The 17,810-nt window shown below is 54.4% G+C and overlaps 2 protein-coding genes across 9 annotated transcripts in view; one reads left to right on the forward strand and one right to left on the reverse strand.

Moving 5' to 3' along the window:
* The window catches only part of SAMD8 (sterile alpha motif domain containing 8), a 106,113-nt gene that overhangs the window by 67,117 nt on the left and 21,186 nt on the right, over window positions 1-17,810 (reverse strand). The window lies entirely within an intron of this gene.
* On the forward strand, window positions 1,573-14,486 carry LOC309643194 (dual specificity protein phosphatase 13B). 8 transcript variants are annotated; one of them, XR_014253616.1, is made up of 7 exons: window positions 1,573-1,788; window positions 2,563-2,780; window positions 6,564-6,648; window positions 7,762-7,858; window positions 11,563-11,736; window positions 13,139-13,359; window positions 14,041-14,178. XR_014253616.1 is itself a non-coding variant. In XM_082425729.1 (7 exons), exons 2-7 carry the CDS (start codon window positions 4,153-4,155, stop codon window positions 14,241-14,243), a joined length of 984 nt encoding a protein of 327 aa, XP_082281855.1. In that variant the 5' UTR covers window positions 2,643-2,780; window positions 4,032-4,152; the 3' UTR covers window positions 14,244-14,486. The 8 variants fall into 8 exon arrangements, 7 of the variants coding, with proteins under 7 accessions (XP_082281859.1, XP_082281858.1, XP_082281857.1 ...); XM_082425729.1 differs by lacking the exon at window positions 1,573-1,788 and adding an exon at window positions 4,032-4,239 and having other exon boundaries at window positions 2,643-2,780; window positions 6,564-6,767; window positions 7,764-7,858; window positions 14,041-14,486; XM_082425730.1 differs by lacking the exon at window positions 1,573-1,788 and adding an exon at window positions 4,032-4,239 and having other exon boundaries at window positions 2,643-2,780; window positions 14,041-14,486.

Genomic DNA, 17,810 nt, shown 5'->3' on the forward strand with positions numbered 1-17,810 from the left:
GAGCCCTAGGGCGGGGGCGGGGCAAAAACCGGAAGGGACGCGGGGCTCAAGATGGGCGCGAGGGGAGAACGGAGACTAGAAACCGCAGCAAGGAAACCCGAGAGCGCATGCGTCAGGCCCAAAGCCGAAGTGTGAGAAGTTGAGGGGCTAGTAGAGATGGGGCGGGGCCTATGGGAGTAACAAATAGTGTTTGGGGGCCAGAGGAGGTTATCCTAATTCTTTCGGAGGGAGCCAGCTCCTCTCCAATAGCCAACCTCCAATCATTGTTACCATTTATTGCCCCTTTATTCTCTGAGAGTCCCTATGCCAAATGCCATATAAATATCTCACTTAATCCTTGTGCCACCTCTACAGAGTATTACAACACAGAAGGGGCAAGAAACTTGCCTGAGGTTGGGCAGTTAATATGTGCCAAAGCCAGTATTCCTCCTCAAATCTGCCTGACTTCAGAACCTATGCTCTTCTCACTTTACTATACTACCCCACCCTGAGGGAAGCCCCCAGCCCAGGCCTAGCATTGGCGTAAACCAAGTCCAAAACCACCTGCGACCTGGGCTCCAGCCCCTTCCTGGCCTTGGTTTCCCAGGCGGTGCAAGGCAGACTTCAGTGGCTCTGATGGGGGTGGGGATAGGTTCTGGGGTGGACATGAGTGCAAACTGCTACCATTGAATGCCCTGGTGTGGCCTTTACCCTCAAGCCAGACTCAAAGCCAGGGGCAGCTGGGAGCCTCCTCACTGCAGCTCATGCCCCGGATCAAGCCTTCATGAAGTCATCTGAGAGCCGGCAAGACATCTCACTTCTTCATCCCATAACTAGCTCTGGCAGAAGGACGGATACAGACCTTTCTCTGTTTCTGTTGTGGAGACAAAAGCCCTTATAGGCAGAGGACTCTCCCTCCCCCCCCAAAAAAAATATTTCTGATGACAGCCCTTTGGTTCTTCAGAAAGTCTAGGGGAACTTTCATCTCCCTTCTCCCCCCTTTGACATATGCGGCCCATTTTAGCCTTCTCTTTTGAGAAATCAGCCATTTTCATAACAGAACCACTGTTCAAACCTTCCCCCATAAACCCTGTGGGCACCCTTTAGATGAGGTCCTCCATGCCTCCTCGCCACTTTTCTCCGACTCTATAACTCAGGAAACCTCCCCTGAGCCCCATAATCCAGAAGCTCATCCAATAGCCATACAGTTCCCACTTAGTTTGTGACCCAGACCTGAAGAACTTTTCCTATCACGAATCCTTGGAGGCAACCACCTCCTCTGCACCCGGATCTCTACTTTAACTCAGTCCTCAGAACCAAATAGCCTCATACAGGAGTCTAAATCTATTAAACATCTATTATGTTTAGCCGCAGAATATCCTTTGTTTCATTTAATCCTCACAATTCTCCTTACTTTAGAGGGGGAGAAACTGAGGCTGAGAGGTGACTTGCAGAGGTATGTCTGATTCCATGTTGTCATGGAATTTGGGGTTAGGGGGTGGCTTGGAGAGGAAAATGTCCTGTTCTCTCTAGAGGCCCCTGTGACTTGCTGAGTCACTTGCTGCTGTCTCACCTGTCCCTGCCAATCTCTAGGAAAGGAATGACACTGGAGAGGCAGAGAGGAGTGACCGCAGAGACAGAGGGGCAGGTGGGCTGGCCCATGGCGGAGGCCTCGCTCCCACAGCTGAGGGGAGATGCCGAAGCCACGCCTTGCCCCAGTGTCCTGGAACTGGAGGAGCTCCTGAGGGCAGGGAAGTTTTCTTCCAGCCGCGTGGACGAAGTTTGGCCCAACCTTTACATAGGAGATGCGTGAGTGGTAGCTGACTGAAGGGATAAGGGGGGTGGAGACAAGGAGAGACAGTTCTTGGGATCTTTACCAGAGATGGGGGTGGGGTGGGTACAAGGGCAATAGTTCTTCTCTGAGCTTCCCAGGCCAGGGACTTTCTCCAGGACCCCTCTGTACTGGGGACAGTGCAGTGAGCAGGTGCAGCCACCAGGGGGAGCAGAGACTTTGCCTGCCTGAAAGAAGGGAGCTCCCAGAGGTTCCCGGAGTCTTCTGGCACATCCAGAACAACTGGAGGGTCTGGGGGGCAGAGGACTGGGGAGTGGTGATTTGGGGTATGAGATGAGGGGGACAGAGAGCTCGCCTTTCCGGTTCCAGCCTCCCTCCTCTGGACACAGTGGGTGAGGAAGGCTGACTGAAGGTTAATCAGGGGAGGTGTCACCTTTAAATATTTGCAGATTAGAAGCAGGTATGAGGTAGTGGCCAGGAGAGGCCAGATGTGCATGGAAGGGCATGGGGCAAGAAGGGAGGTGCAGCTGGGTCCCAGGGCTGAAGCAATCCTTTTCCTTCCTGTCCTGGCCAAGGCAGGGGTGGATTGCCTCAGGAAGCAAAGAGAGGCTAAAGCTAAATCCCTTTACCACCAGCTCCCCTACCAGAAAGCTCCTATGGTGGGGCTGTGAGCTGCAGACCCCATGGGTTCCTTCTGGCTCCTTTTGGACCCTAATGGATTCATCGCTCTGAAGCGGGGGTCCAGACAAAGCCTTCCTGGACCTCATTGCTCCCCTTCCTCCCCTCCCCAGGGCCACAGCAAATAACCGCTTTGAGCTATGGAAGCTGGGCATCACCCACGTGCTGAATGCTGCCCATGGGGGCCTCTACTGTCAGGGCAGCCCTGACTTCTACGGCAGCACTGTGAGCTACCTGGGGGTGCCAGCCCACGACCTCCCTGAGTTCGACATCAGTGCCTACTTCTCCTCTGCAGCTGACTTCATCCACCGTGCCCTCAGCACACCTGGGGGTAAGACTTGGGGTCTGAACCCATATCCCATCCTGCTCGGTCATGGGGGGATGTCCAGTTTCCCCTTAAACATTAGTGTCCTCACACCCCTAGTTTTTAAAGGGCCATCAGGTTTTTAAAACTCTCTGTTCAGTGTTCCAGCACTTTATCCAACAGCATTGCTTCACAGATAGGGAAACTGAGGCCTGGAATACAAGGTCATGCCACGAGTTAGGAGCAGCCCTGGGGCTAGAAGCCAGGTCTCCCAAACAACACAACAGTTCTTTCTGCATCACTCAGCCTTGGGACATTGCCATCTGGTACCTAGATGTCTGGCTTCTGCCCCAAAGTACTTTCGAATGGAAAAAATCCTCTAATACCAGGGGTACAACAAAGGAGCCTGGGGAAGCTGCTTCGTGTTCATCCTGGGGGAGAGCCATGCCCCTTGCCACCTGACCCCGGGGGAGCCAGTGTCTCCTCTGGACTTCAGTTTCTCCTCTGTGTCGTGGCAAAGACAAGACTATGGCTCATAGCACTGTTCAATCCAAAGCACTCTGACGTTCATTTTCCTTCACCATTCATTCACCGACTATTATCTTCTCTGTGCCAGCCACGGAGCTAGATACTGGGAATCCACACTTAGGCAAGGCAGGGCCCCTGGTGGAAAGACAGTCAAATTGCAAAGTATTACGAGCGCTACTCAGATGCGTGGGCAAATGTGAAGAGCAAATGGAGGTGGGGGGGCGCTTCCCTCTACAACAGTATTCACCGGGCCACATGCAAAAAGGATGGGCTGCTCTGTGATTCACGTGATACCATGAGTGGCAGGAAGCCACGTCTCAGCCAAAACCCGACAAATGAGTAGCAGATGTTAGTCAGACCAAGAGAGGGGGAAAACTTTTACAGGTAGTTGAAGTAGCATGTGGTAAGGCTGGAGGCCAGGGACCAGGACAGCTTCAAGGAACTGAAAGTTACCCAGTGTTCCTAGAGCTGAGGGTCGGGGGGGGACAGCCTGAGGTGAGGCTGCAGGGTCAGCAGGGGCCAGCTCACAGAGGGTCCTGTGAGCCATGTTGGGGAGTGTGGACCCCATCCCAAGGGTAGGCATAATAGGTGTTGGGATGCCCATTTGACAGAGCAGGAAATGGAGGCCCATACACGCTGAATGATTTACTCAGGGTCACAGAATATACCCAGGGGAACGTGGGTCCCCACCTCAGCCCCTGGGTGGGCCGGTGGGTGGGAAAGGGTCTTTCAGCAGGATGTCTTCCTCAGCCAAGGTCCTGGTGCACTGCGTGGTAGGGGTGAGCCGCTCTGCCACGCTGGTCCTGGCCTACCTCATGCTGCGCCAGCAGCTGTCCCTGCGCCAGGCAGTGATCACCGTGAGGCAGCGCCGATGGGTCTTCCCCAACCGAGGCTTCCTCCACCAGCTCTGCCGGCTGGACCAGCAGCTGCGGGGTGCAGGCCGGCGCTGAGGGGCCAGGTGAGGGTCGGGCAGGGCGTGAGGGGCCGAGGCTGGGTGCAGTTAGCAGTGAGAGGTCAGGTGACGGCTGGGCAGAGGGCAAGGGTACGACTGGAAGTAAGGGGTTGGGTGAGGGCTGGCAGGGGACATGGATGGGACCAGTTCAGAGGTTGGATAACAAGGCTGTGTGTGGCTGGAAGAGAGGGTTGAAGGCGGCCTGGCCGGTTCCCCAAGCTGCTGGGCTCCCCTCACCAATCCAAGGTCTCACCTGGGCCTGGCTGAGGCACCCCTCTCACAGGACCCTCTCCTCCAGCCCACCCAGATTCTTCAGACCCAGAGAAGATGGAAAGGCTAGGAAGGAAAAGGGTGGAAAGCGTAAAACGGAAGAGGTGAGGCCTTCCAACCTGGTCCTAATGCTGATCTGTCCTGCCTCCTTGGCTGAAAGCCTGTGGGGCTCACCTGAACCCCACCGCGGCAGCAGCACAGCCAGTCCTGCACCTGAGGGCTGTCTGGCCCTTCCCACGCCTCTGCACACCCTCCCCTCAGGCCTGGAACCCAGCTCCAGGGGAAGAGTGTCCTGCAGCTATTGCTCCAAGCTTAGTGAATCCTGTCAGCCCCGCGCATCCATTCCCACCACAGGGAAGGAGAACAGGTGCTCCTGCCACCAGCCATGACCTCCTCGCACAAGCCCTGCTTGACATAAAGTTCTCCTGTCGCCGTGCCGTTCAGTTCTCTGCCTTGGACCCAGCACCCCACTCTCTACCTTCACCCCACCCAGTGTGATCTCAGAGATCTACAGAAGGACTCTCCCTAACCTCCCTCCCTCTCTGGTCCTGGGGACCCCTTTAGGACATAAAGGTTTTTCTGAAGTCTGTCCATTTACCTTCTGCCTTCCTCTTGTTCCATCTTCGTGCGTTTGGAGCAATAGCGCCCGGTCTTTAAGCTGCCTCAGGGGAACAGATCCCCAGTACCTCCTCTTCCCAAGCCACCTCCCTTCCACCGGAGGCCCCAGCGTCCCCAGCTGCCCAGTAGAAGGAGTTGGGCTCCCCTAGCAGCAACAGTGCTTCTCAGGCTCCCAGCCCACAAATGGTTGCCGAGGTGCTGCTGCAATTTCTTTGGTGTCAGCTCTGTGTTTTTCTCCAGCTCAACGGAGAGGCAGGGGTGACTCTTCCTGGGGTCAGTGGCTGTGAGGGTACCAGATTGTGAAGGAGCTGCAGAATTCCCACTGCCCTTCCTCTCCCATCATGGCCAGGCTGGGACTGTCCCCAACAGCCCATCTTCCTCACACTCACATCCCCACCGAGGGCCATCTGATGGAACGTTAAGCCTCCAGAGCTGCTCTCCACTCCCCCCCATCCAGCCTCCAGCTCCTGCTACCCATACTGCTCCTTCCTTCATCTCTCCTCAACCCTGACTTTGGCTGTGCCCCACCGCCCACTGGCTCAGAAGGGCTGCCAGGTGGGAGTGGGGCACTGGCCTGGGCTCTCCTGGGAGTTAGAAGAGCAGCAGCTTCTCCTCCTGCCAAGAGCTTCCCTGGGGCATGGACTGAATCTCCCCCTGCCCCCACCCATAAGAGGTGTTTTTTCCTCCGAATGCACAGCCAGCCCAACCAAGGGCAGCATTTGAGCCCTATCGACCCCTTCCCACATGCTGTCAGGAGGATGAGCATCTTGGGGTTGGGGATTAGGGCAGGACGGAGGGCGAGGTTTAGCGTTTGGGAGTGAGTGTAAAGGAAGAAAATGAGGGTTGTAGCTGGCGTTGGGATTAGGCCTGGGGTGAAGCTGGGCGGGAAACTGTCGTGGGGAGTTCTGCAGGTGTGGGAGCCAAGAGGCGGACAGGAATGGCATGTTCCCATCCTGCTCTCTTTCCTCTAAACAAGGTTTGGGAACCTGGGAGAAGAGCAAATCTCTGATCATGCCCAATCATCCCACTTCCTCGGCCTGGGGCCCTTAAATACTCTGACCTCAGACCTCAGCATCTCTCCCTTCAGGCAGCTAGCTTTGGGAGAGTCATCTGGACTACAGCTTTGCACAATTACCGGGAGTGCATCCAACAGCTGGAGCCCCAGGAGTTGTGCAGTGAGCAACCTGTGTGTGTACACAGCAGCCCTGGGGCTGGGGACTCTTGAGAGATGAGGGGGCTTTGGGGAGGTCATCTCTCTCCATGAGCCCTGGGCCCCAAACTTGCCTCCTCATCTCTCCCGGCACCCGTACCCACTTGACCTTACACAGAGGCTCAAGGCAGAAGTAGGGTTAGCTGGCAGCTCTTGTCCCTGCCCTGATAAGTCCCGGCCAGTCTGAACCATGGTTTACCTGCCTGTAACATGGAGCTCATCTCTCCCCCAGAACTGGTACTTACTCCCTGCCACAGGGCTCTGCCACTTTGCCACCCTGGCGCTGGCCCTGCTGGTGCTGCTGGAGGCTCTGGCCCAGATGGGTACCCAGAAGATGGTAAGAGACCAGTGTGGGGTCCGCCCTAGAGCCTGCAACTCCATGTGCTTCCTCCTGCTACCTGCAACCCCTCTCAGCCACTGTCTCCAGTTCTCACAGGTGGGAAGGGGCTGCCCTCTCAGCCAGGAACCCCAAGTTCCCTCAGGAGTGGGGGGACACGGGAGAGGGGGATTCTAAGTGTTTATGATAGCCCCTGGCCACAGCCGCCTCCACCAGCTCTCCCCAGGGCTCAGGGAGCCCCAGTAGGGGCTGAGCCCTAGCTCCCTGGAGCTCGGGCTTCAGAGACCCAGTGGAGGCGTGGCTATGGGTCTGCATATGTCTGTGTGTGTGTCAGTCATCTGGGAGTATGAGTGGGGAAGGGTATTAAAGTATGGGTATATGAAGAGGGTCTCTGGAGAGCAGGGAGTGTTCTTAATAGGCCCAAATCCAAGGTCTCTCACTGAGCCGTTAGCCTTGGAAGGGACTTTAAAGACCATCTCACTGGCCTCAAGGAGCAGTGAGGCCTGTGCAGGAATGTCTTCTGGGGGAGGGAGGAGCTTGGCAGAGGACAGAGTGGTTTGCGGACACACAGCTTCTGACTGCAGGCCGGGCCTGCTCAAAAGACCTGCTCTGAACTCCACTTATATCGCTGTCTGCCCACACTTCCCTCAGCCTGAGTCTTCTGGATCTTTTTATCCTGGGCCAGTCCTGTAATCCTCGGCTCCCAACTAAGGGCCCCTGGACCTGGGTTCTGATGTTGGCAGTGCTGCCAGTGTGCACGTGATCTGGCTGTTCTCTTCCCTGTCCTCCTCCATGGAAGATCCTTCTAGCTTTAACTTTCTGCCCACGCTCCACATCACCCTTGAAGGCCAACCGACCTTTCAAAACGGCTTACTCAGTCTTCCTTCTTCCTGCCTCACAAGCAACATCCACATTCACACATACTACAGGCAGACCCCTGCCAGACTGCCTCTACTCCCAGCAGGGCCAGGTGCCTGGCTGGGCTTGGCACTGACCATGCCAGGGGACCAGTGGGTGAGTTGGGAGTGGCAGGGGGAGGCCAGAGGAGAGGAGCAGCACATCATGCTTTATAATTAAACTCCAATCAAAAAATAGAAACAGCATCAAGCGTGCAGAGACAGGCGGCTGGAAGCCGGGAGCAAAAAGTGCCGGTCAGAGAAGACCTCAGCCTGGGCCAGATACCCCCACAGGTGGGTGAGTGCCCCTATTTCAGGGGGCTGCAGAGCATGCTGGGTAATGAGGGCCAGGACACCTGTGCCTGTGTGTGTGTGTGTGTGTGTGGTGGTGGGGGGTGGGTTAGATTTGGGGAGGGACTGGGTCAGAGATAGAGACACAGACAAAGCAGAGTAGTGAGAATGACCTGGGCTTGAATCCTGGCTCCCACGCTTATTGGCTGTGTGACCTACGGCATACTGTTTAATCTTTCTCAGCCTCGGTTTCCTCATCTGTAAAACGGGGATGATAATATTATCTGCCTCATAAGGGTACTGTGCAGATTCAGTGAAAAAAAATGTAAGCATTTAGCTCTGATACATAGTACGTTCTTAGTCAGTGGTGAATATAATAATTATTGCCGGACAGAGAAAGAAAAATCAAGAAATACAAAGAGATAGAGACCAAGCCTCATTGGCCCATGGGATATGGCTGAGGCTTGAAAGGGAAAGAGTAATAATGGTGATGATAATAAGAGTAAGATGCACCATTTATGGGGCATCTACCAGGAGGAAGACCCCGTGGGAGGTGCCTTGAACATTTCTTATCTCGTGGAATTCTCACAGCAGCTCCACTGAGAAAACTAGCTCAGAGAAGACTACACAGAAACAAGCTCCAGACTTGAGAACTCGGCTCAGGTCTGCCCTCCTCCAAGGCCTGCACACAGAGTGCAGAGCCCCAGGCAGCTCACCACAGGCCACCTGCCGGCCACCCTCCCCGAGGCTTCCTTCACCAGACTCCTCACTTGTCCTGCCCTGAGATGTCCAGCCCCAGCTGTCCTGTGGCCACAGTCCCTGTGGTCTACCTTGGGGGGAGGAGGAGGAGAAAGCAGGGAGAGTGAACAGGCGGGAAGACCAGGGGGAGCACGTCTGGAGCTTCAGGGAGGAGGTGGATGGCAGACAGAGGCCCCCTGCCCTGCGGAGGCCTGAGCCTTGGCCTGAGGCTACCGGCGTGCTGGGTGGTGTGTTGGGAGGTTGTGGAGGAGCACGAGCTCCTGTGAGAGGCGGGGAGACAGAGGCAACGGGGGAGAGCAACACAGAGGGGAGGAGAGGCACCGACAAAGGCAGAACACAGGTGTCTGAACTTGTAAACAGCAGCGACTCAGGAAAACCGTTGCCCACAGAGGCAGCTGCTCAGCTTAGGGAGGAGACACAGGAAGGTCGCAGGAGGAGTACCAGAGAGGGAGCGGGGAGAAGAGCCAGGCCGGCCCTGACCCTGCTGGATGCTGGGCCCAGGCTTCACCCCGCGGTGGCTGAGGAGATGCGGGAGGAGGTGTCAGGCGGGGCCCTCGGCATCTAGGTCTGGGGATGGCAGAAACCAGGGGGCTGCGGCAGCCACCAACTCCCCTTCTTTGGGTGTGCCCGGAGCTTGAAGGATGAGTCGCTGGGTGGGGGCTAGGCCTGACCTTGGCTGAAAAGGTGGGCTGGACCCTTGTGGGATAGAGCAGACAGGTAGGGGGTACATCCATGAGCGTCAGGTGTGAGGTCCGACGTGAGGCCTAGCAAGGGGTACCCCTAAGTCCAAGGAAAAAGCCCCCTTCTCCAGACCTGGGCCTAGGCCCCGAAGAGGCTGAGGCGTGAGCCAGTAGAAAAGGCTGAGCCAGTAGAGGGGTCAGCCCTCATCCCTGACCCCTCTACTGGCTCCTTATCCTCCCAGGAGCCTCCAGGAGGAGCGGGGACAAGTTCTGTCTCAGCTGGAGCCTGGCGATCCGCGCCCAGGCACCGCTGGGCTGCAAGGCACCTATTGGCCACTGGGTGGCAGCCTTACCCCACACCAATCTCAGAGGCCTGCAGCGGCGCCTGCCAGGCTTCACAAAGCCCCCTCGCACCCGACCTGGGGCTCCCGCAGGCCCAGCTGGTAGCTCCAGACCAGTGTGGCTGTCAGACTCTCCCCACCCCAACATGATACACTGCGCTGTACCCTGTAGTTTTTGCAAACCCAGCCACTCCTCTCTCATTCTCAGGTCAGACCCTCCAGAGATTCCTTAAAGGCAGGCAAGGCCAGTATCTTTAAGCTGAGAGAAACCGCGGCCCAGACAGGAGCAAAGACTTGTTCTTGACCTCGGAATTAGCTGTGGCCAGGCTCTCCACCCTCCCTCTAAAGTTCTCTTCCCACCAGTTCACGTAGCCTCCCATCTCCATGGGGAGGCCCAGGGCCAAGAGCCTTTAATCGCAAAGAGACACCAAGCAGAGAGGGGTCCGGGCGTTTGGAAGGTCTGCACTTCAGTCAGCAGTGGCCTAGGTCTGCTCTCAGGCCCCACCCCCACGGGCTCCAAGAGGAGGACCTGGAATTCTAGCTGCTTCATAGCATTTGTGTTCCGGGCGGAACCTGCCCCGGCCCCGTTCCGCTCACGTGCTGAGTGCTGTCCCTGCACCCACACCCCGACTCCCAGCCCCAGACCATGCCCTAGGTAGGTGGCAGGCGGCTCAGCCTGCCCAGAGAGGTCACAGTGGGGGATGAAAGGGAAAGCCGGGTCTTCGCTTCCGCCCTGCCCTCCCACTGCTCGCTGGGTGAGCTTGGCCAAACCGGTGGCCTTCTGTGTTCCCATTTCTCTTCCTGGTCCTGGCACCGCCTACCAAAGAGCAAAGAAGTTCTTCCCAGTTTGTACCTTCCCTAGTTACTGGTTGAGGGGACCAGGGACAGTTAGCCAAGAGAGGCACTCCTTCCAAGCCCAGCACCAGACCCAGGTTCTGGTGCCACTGACATCCCAGCTCTGCAGGGTCTCAGACCCCCTCAGCCAGCTGACTCCTGACACAAGCCACCCCACCTGGGTGAGGCCCAACCTGCAGCGCTGGCCTGAGTCATGCGGGTAAGGAGGGAAATCCCAGGGCCTACAGGCAGATATGGAACAGCTACACTAGGCTCCCCTGTAGAGACAGATGAGTTAGCGACCACTCTCTGGAGTCCCTGAAGGTGGTAACTCGAAGGCTTGGGGATGGAATTGAAGGAGCACAGAACTGGACTGAAACCCAGGCCTTGCTCCTTAACAGCCGTAAGACTTTGAGCATTACTTAAAAATGATTCTCTGTGACCTTCATGTTCCTGCTTCAGCTTCCTCCTGTGTATGATAGGGACCTACCACACGTGAGGCACCAGGCCCCTAAGAGGCATTAGCTCATTCAGTACGGAAGTGCTGACAAATGTCAGTTCATAGCCCAGGCCCCTCACTCCAGAGATGGGCTCTGACCTTCAAGCACCTGAAGATGGGAAGGGATGGGAGTCTGAGGACCAGCCCTGGAAGTTGCGGAGAAGGGGGCTTGAGATGAGCTGCCCAGTTGGCGGGGGTCTTCCTAGGTGCCCTCTGAGGGCCACAGCCATCCCACCCCTACGAAGTCCCAAGTAATGAGAGACTTAAGGGGTGGGGTCTGCACTGACTAGTTGTTAACAAACAGGGAACTCCAAGAGCCCCTTGAAAAAAGCTTCCAACATCAGGGGCCTCTGGAGAGGGCAGGAGAGAGGGCTTCCCAGCTCCACAGCGGTGACGAGGGGTTGATTCCCTTGTTCCCTGGGGAAAGGCCTCAGCCCCAGCTGAGCTGGTTAATAACCTCATGTGAAATAACTGAGGCCCTTCTGAAGCATCCCAGTGGCACCTGGGCACTGCACCATGCCTGGGCCTCCCTGTCAGCTGGACCCACCTGCGGGGAGCCTGCCCCTTGCCACCACAGTTTCCACTCTGTTCCAGGATGGACTCGCTGCAGAAACAGGACCTACGGAGGCCCAAGATCCACGGGGCCGTCCGGGTGCCCCCCTACCAGCCACCCACACTGGCCTCGCTGCAGCGCTTGCTGTGGGTCCGTCGGGCTGCCGTGCTGAGCCACAGCAACGAAGTCTGGCCCAACCTCTTCCTGGGAGATGCGTAAGTACGATCCACAGTGGGTGTTGGGGGGAACAGAAGGGGAGCCTCTTCCAGAGCCAAGGGGCAGAGTTGGTACCCTCTTTGCCTCCAACCATCTCTTTCCACATGTTTATTTCCTTTTACATTACTATTACTTTGTGGAAATAGAACACACCTAAGAAAAGTGCACAGAGCATAAACGAACAGTTTCACCCCCCAGGTCAAGAAATAGGACATTAGTTGTGCCCCAGAAGCCCCCGCAGAACCCTTCTCATCATAACCCTTTTCCCTGTAGATAATCACTGAGTACTGGAACAATAATTTCCTTGCTTTTCTTTTTAGTTTCGCCATTTGTGTTAGTTTTGCCTATGTTTTAAAGTGATAGGAATGGAATCATATTGTGTATTTTGTGCCTGGCATCATTTGCTCAAAACTGGGAGATTCGCCGACATTACGTGTAGCTATAGTTCATTCATTTTTGGTTGCTATATATTATTCGTTTGTATGAATACACCATAGTTTATTTATTCTATTTGAGTTGTTTCCACTTTGGGGCTATTATATAAACAGTGATTCTAGAAGCTAGTACATGTGCCCTGGGAACACACACATGTTTCTCTAGGATGTATATATAGAGTGGAACGTGAGTCATTTTCCCCAAAAGTTTTCTTAAAATTTAGAACATATGGATGAATATATGAGGATTTTGTTTTCCTTAATATTTAGAAAATATAGATCAATATCCTATTAACAATATGGCAAATATGTATCCCCCCTACACACACAGATAATCAGTAATAAAATCCTTGTTGACTTTTTAAAAATGCATACAAAAATGGTATCGCTTTATAATCCCATCTTGTAATCTGCTTCATATAGAAAACTTTTTAAATGGAATTGCACAACATACTTTTAAAACACTTTTAAACAATGTTCTGTTTTGTCATCCTCCATTTTTCTCAGTATAGCACCAACACCTTTCTTGGTTCACCAGCATCTATCTACCACATTTTAGTGGTTGTGTAGTATTTCATTTAGCTATACCATAGTCAATCTTCTCTTATAGGCTATTTAGTGATTTTTTTCCCCACTTTTTCTCTATCTTAAACATTAGATCCAGTTTACATTTGTCTGTGAGCACATTTGGGATTCTTTAAGTTCCTAGGAGACCTGCTGGGGCAAAGTAAGTGTACATTTTTGAGGCTTCTGATGCCATGTGGCCGACCTGCCTTCCAGAAAACTTGGGCTGAGTGAAAGGGAGTCTTGAACTCCTACTAGAGGAGCCCCTTCACCCAAGCCAGTTCACTGGTTCCAGTCTACCCTTGGAGGAGGATGGCAGAGGAGGCAAGGGGGCAAGTTCCACCAGAGCTGACCCAGTGAGCTCTACCCCACCTCCCAACCCCGCCCCGTGCCCCCCCTCCAGGTACGCAGCCCGGGACAAGAACAAGCTGACCCAGCTGGGCATCACCCACATCGTGAATGTCGCCGCAGGCAAGTTTCAGGTGGACACAGGTGCCAAGTTCTACCATGGCATGCCCTTGGAGTACTATGGCATCGAGGCTGATGACAACCCCTTCTTCGACCTCAGTGTCTACTTTCTGCCCGTTGCTCGATACATCCGAAGTGCCCTCAGCATTCCCCAAGGTCAGCTGCTGGGGAAGGCACTGGGATGGAGGTGGGGTGCAGGCAGGATCTGGGGCTATCTACTTTTCCAGTAGCATGGATGGTGGGGTCCTTCAGCAACCCTCCCACCTCATGGGGCTCACTACTACCATTTAGCGAGCATCCCCTTCAGGGACACCCTGGAAACCAACAATCATAGATATAACTAAGGCCCAGTGTGGTCGTCAGGGTAACCATATCGCTCGGTAAGAGGCCAGGTGTTGGGCAGAAGGTACAGGACCTAGCAAAGCCTCTTGAGCAGTTTTCTCTAAGATGAGGCCTCAGTGTAGAGCTGCAGGGGCTGGGGAGAGGGCAGAACTGACGGGAAAGGGAGGGAGGTGGACACCCCCTGTAATCTTATGCAAACCCAGGGGACTCCAGGAGTACTGACCCCCCACCGTGCTAGAGTGGCAAGGGATGCCAGAGGAAGCACCTTGCACCAGGAGAAGGGAGTCCCAGATGCTAACCTTAGCCCTGCTACTAACTTGCTTTGTGACCTTGAGCGAGTCCCTTTCCTCTCTGGGCCTCAGTTGGCCCATATGACAGTGAGGACAGTGTCAGTATTCCAGGATGCTGTGATAGGTGGGCAGAAGCATCCCTGATTCCCTAAGGGGCAGGCGGTGTGAGAACAGGTGGCTGATGCTAGGTTGGGTCTCCCTGCAGGCCGCGTACTGGTACACTGTGCCATGGGGGTGAGCCGCTCTGCCACGGTTGTCCTGGCCTTCCTCATGATCTGCGAGAACATGACGCTGGTGGAGGCCATCCAGACGGTGCAGGCGCACCGGGATATCTGCCCCAACTCAGGTTTCCTCCGGCAGCTGCAGGTTCTGGACAACCGACTGGGGCGGGAGACGGGGCGGCTGTGACCTGGTGGGCAACCAGGAACCCTGACCCTCCAGCCAGCATGGCCCACCCAACCAGTCTGGCCCTGGGGACCTTGCTTCCAGTGACCTTGAGATGTAAACAGCAAGTGGGGGCTTAGCTGAGGCAGAGGCAGGGAGAGCTGGGTGGTGACCTTTAGCAGGTGTATCTCCCTGACCCAATCCAAAGATTCTTTATGCAGAAAAGAGTTCAGTCTGTCTCTATAATAAAAGGTTCATCATAATAAAGACAGGAGACCTTCTGATGGTTTGTGGGGCAGTGGTCACGAGGTTCCAGAAGGCTTGCCAGCCCATGATGGCAGCCTAGAGGTGGAGTCTGAATCAGTTGTCTGAGTAAAGACCAAAGTTCAATGCATCCCCATCCTTTCCGTGCCCACCCTGCATCAAACACCGACTATCAAAACTTGCCGTGCACAAACAGCATCTCCTGAATCCAGTCAGTCTTTTCATTTTCGTTCTTCTTTCAGAAAGGACTGACTAAAGTCACAGAAACCTAATAGAAGCATTAAACAAGAGCACAGGGGTTGGGGAGGAGACATGCCAGAACTCCTGGTGAAGGACGGTTATATGATGGGGCAACATTTGGCTCTGAGTTTCTTACTGTTTGTACCCTAATAAAATAAAGCAATGTAAAAAGCCCATAGGTTCCTCACCTGTACGTGAGGTATTTATGAGGATTAGATGGGCTGGCGTTCCTTCTCCCTCTCCGGCTGTTTCCACGTAGCCCTGGCCTCCTCCGGCTGACCCTTAAACATCAAGGTGTCCGAGGACGCTGGCCTCTGCCTCTTCTCTCCTTCAGTGTTCTCGCTCTCTTGGGGGTCCTCTTGTTCCCACAGCCTCAGTTCACATCTCTAGGCTTATGACTCTCAGACCCCTAGGGTGGCCCAATTCTCTCTTCTGAGTTCAACCTCTGTATCCTACTGGCCACCTTCATTGGAATACTGCACCTGAGCTTCAAACTGAACTTTTCATCACCTCCCACCCAGACCCACTCCTCTTCCTAGTTCCCATTTTAGTGAAGGGTTCTGATAGGCCTTGTCATCCAAATCAGTGGTGGACTTCTGCCACTCTTCCGATTGGCCGACCAACTGTACCTCCTAAACAGGGCTCAGACCTGCTCACTTAGCTTCATCTTTGCTGACTACCCAAGTTCAAGCCGCCTTACCTCTCACCTGGATTCTTGCTCAGGCCCCTGATGGTCTCTCTGCTTCTGGCCTTACCCCTCCAATCTCCACGCGGGCCCCAGACAGCTTACTAAAATGAAAATCTCATCACATCACCCCAACACTTACAACCCCTGAAGGACAAACACCTTGACAGAGCATAAAGATTCTTCATTTTCTGAGACCGTCTCATGTCTCCAGACATACCTCTTCTAATTCTGTTCCCATACATGCCATGTAATTAAGAAATGCTAAATACACTTGCAGTTTCCAGAATGTACCACTCTCTTACCTCTTGGTGCTTTGCACATGCTTCAGGTTGCAGCACCTGAATGCACATCCTCACTCATTTTTGTTGGGGTCTCTTTGAGGTCTCAGTTTAGATGTCACTTCTGGGGGCGCCCCTGGACCCAGCAAACCTGAGTGAAGTGTTTTTCCTCATGCTACCAAAATGTCCATCCACCCCTTGTGGTATCACCTGTCATTCTGAACTATAATTGCTTGGTGCCTTGTCATTCTCTTCCAGCTGGCTGTCTCTCACCAGGCTTTCCCTGGGCTCAAGGTCCCCATGACTCCCACACTCTCTGGCTATGACCCTGCCATCAGGTAGAGTTCCGTGTTACTGGGCCCTCTCTACAGGGGCCACCAGGGGTAGTGGACTTGCCCCTGGGACTGGGCCCGCCTCCAGAGGGCACCTCCTCTCCTCCCAGCTCCACCTGCACACAGCATCTCACCATTTGGTCACCCTGACACCCTCTTCCCAGCTCATCTTGTCCCCTTGGGCCACCTTTGACTTCCCTCTTTGCTCCCCTGCCAAGGCTCTCTGGGAACAGCCCTGCCTTCTCCTGGGAACTTAAGGGCCCTTTGCCCTTCTCCACCATCTGCTCTATTTCCAGAGGGCAAGTGCTTTTCCTTTGTGCAAATCCAAAAAGGGGCACCCTCTGACCAAACCAGCCTTTTAGGCAGGAGCACTCCTGGGCAAACAGTTTGGTCAAGAAAAAGGTGTCCCTTCCTCCCAAGCAGACGTAGTTCCAAGTTATGGTACCCAACTCAGTGACCTGAGCACAGGCTGGGTTTTAGGCCCCATTCACTCCTTCTGCAATTTATAAACTGCACAAACGTAGATGGCCCTCTCTGGGCCACAGGGATTAATATCCCCACTTTACAGATGAACAAACTGATGCTCAGAGAAGCTAAAATGAGGCTGGATGTTGCCTCCTGGATCCAGGATCTCCGGGCTCTGGGCTCAAAGGGCAGGTACTGCCCAGCAGCTCCCCTGCCCTGCTGCCTGCAGTGCTTGGTCCTAATCCCAGCTGGCTGTTGGCTGCCTAAGGTGTTCTCTGGGCCTTTTCCAAAGGGTAAACACATGTCCTAGCTGGAGTTTGGCAGGAGGGCTGGTGCTGCTGTGCCCAACCAGGCAGGATGGAAAACTTCTCAGTTCATCCTCAGGTTGGTGGGGCCTATAATTCTCCAAAGCAGACAGAGCTAGTCCTGTCAGTAGTCTGCCCACCCCCAATTCCCTTGGATCCCCCCATTCAGCCTGACAACTCAGCCCTTGTTGCTATCTCTTGCTTATGCGTGGTCAGCAGGATCCAAAATAGTGGCTCCAGAAGCCAGTCTCTAAATCAACATCCGGGTCTATGACTGCCCTTGCTGGCTGGGGTAGAGTGCCCTGAATCTGGGACAGAGCCACACCCTGGGCCTGGGGCTTGAGTTTCAGCAGGTTACCTTCTTGGGGCTCCGAGGGCTGGGGTCAGATTCTGAGGCTATGGGGAGAAGAAGGCAGGGAAAGCCAAACATTCCCCAGAGCACACAAGGAAACAGAGGTTGAGCTCCAGACTGACACCTCCACCGGGAACCCTTCCTGCCTGCCACACTTGGCCCAGGAAGTCTGCAATGGTGCATCTACTCTTCCTATTCTATAGAGCAGCCTCGTGAAAGGAGTGAGGTATTGTTAAGACTGTGAATTTGCAGCCAGTTGCCTAGGTTCAAATTCTACCTCTGCCCCTTACCAGGTGTGTAAACTCAGTTAACCTCTCCATACCTCAGTTTCCCCCATCTGTAACATGGGAGTAATAATAGCCAACATATAGGACTGTTGTAAGGATAAAGTGGGGCATATAGAAAGTGCGTTGTACAACATGTGGCAAGCTCTCAAAAATGAGAGCTGTGACTACTGTTATAGTACGTAGTACAGGGGCCCCTGGCATCACCTGCTGCACAGGAAGTCCCAGTCTTGGACTAAAGGCTGGCAGCACTCTCAGTGAATTGAATGAATGAATGATTAAAAATTAGCTGACCTAAATGCAACATGGTACCCCGGATTGGATTTGGGCACAGCAAAAGACTTACGCAAAAAAACTGGTGAAATCTGAAAAAATTCTGTGGT

The sequence above is a fragment of the Balaenoptera physalus genome (assembly GCF_965194825.1).
Source record: "Balaenoptera physalus genome assembly, chromosome: 14".
NCBI classification, from domain to species: domain Eukaryota; kingdom Metazoa; phylum Chordata; class Mammalia; order Artiodactyla; family Balaenopteridae; genus Balaenoptera; species Balaenoptera physalus.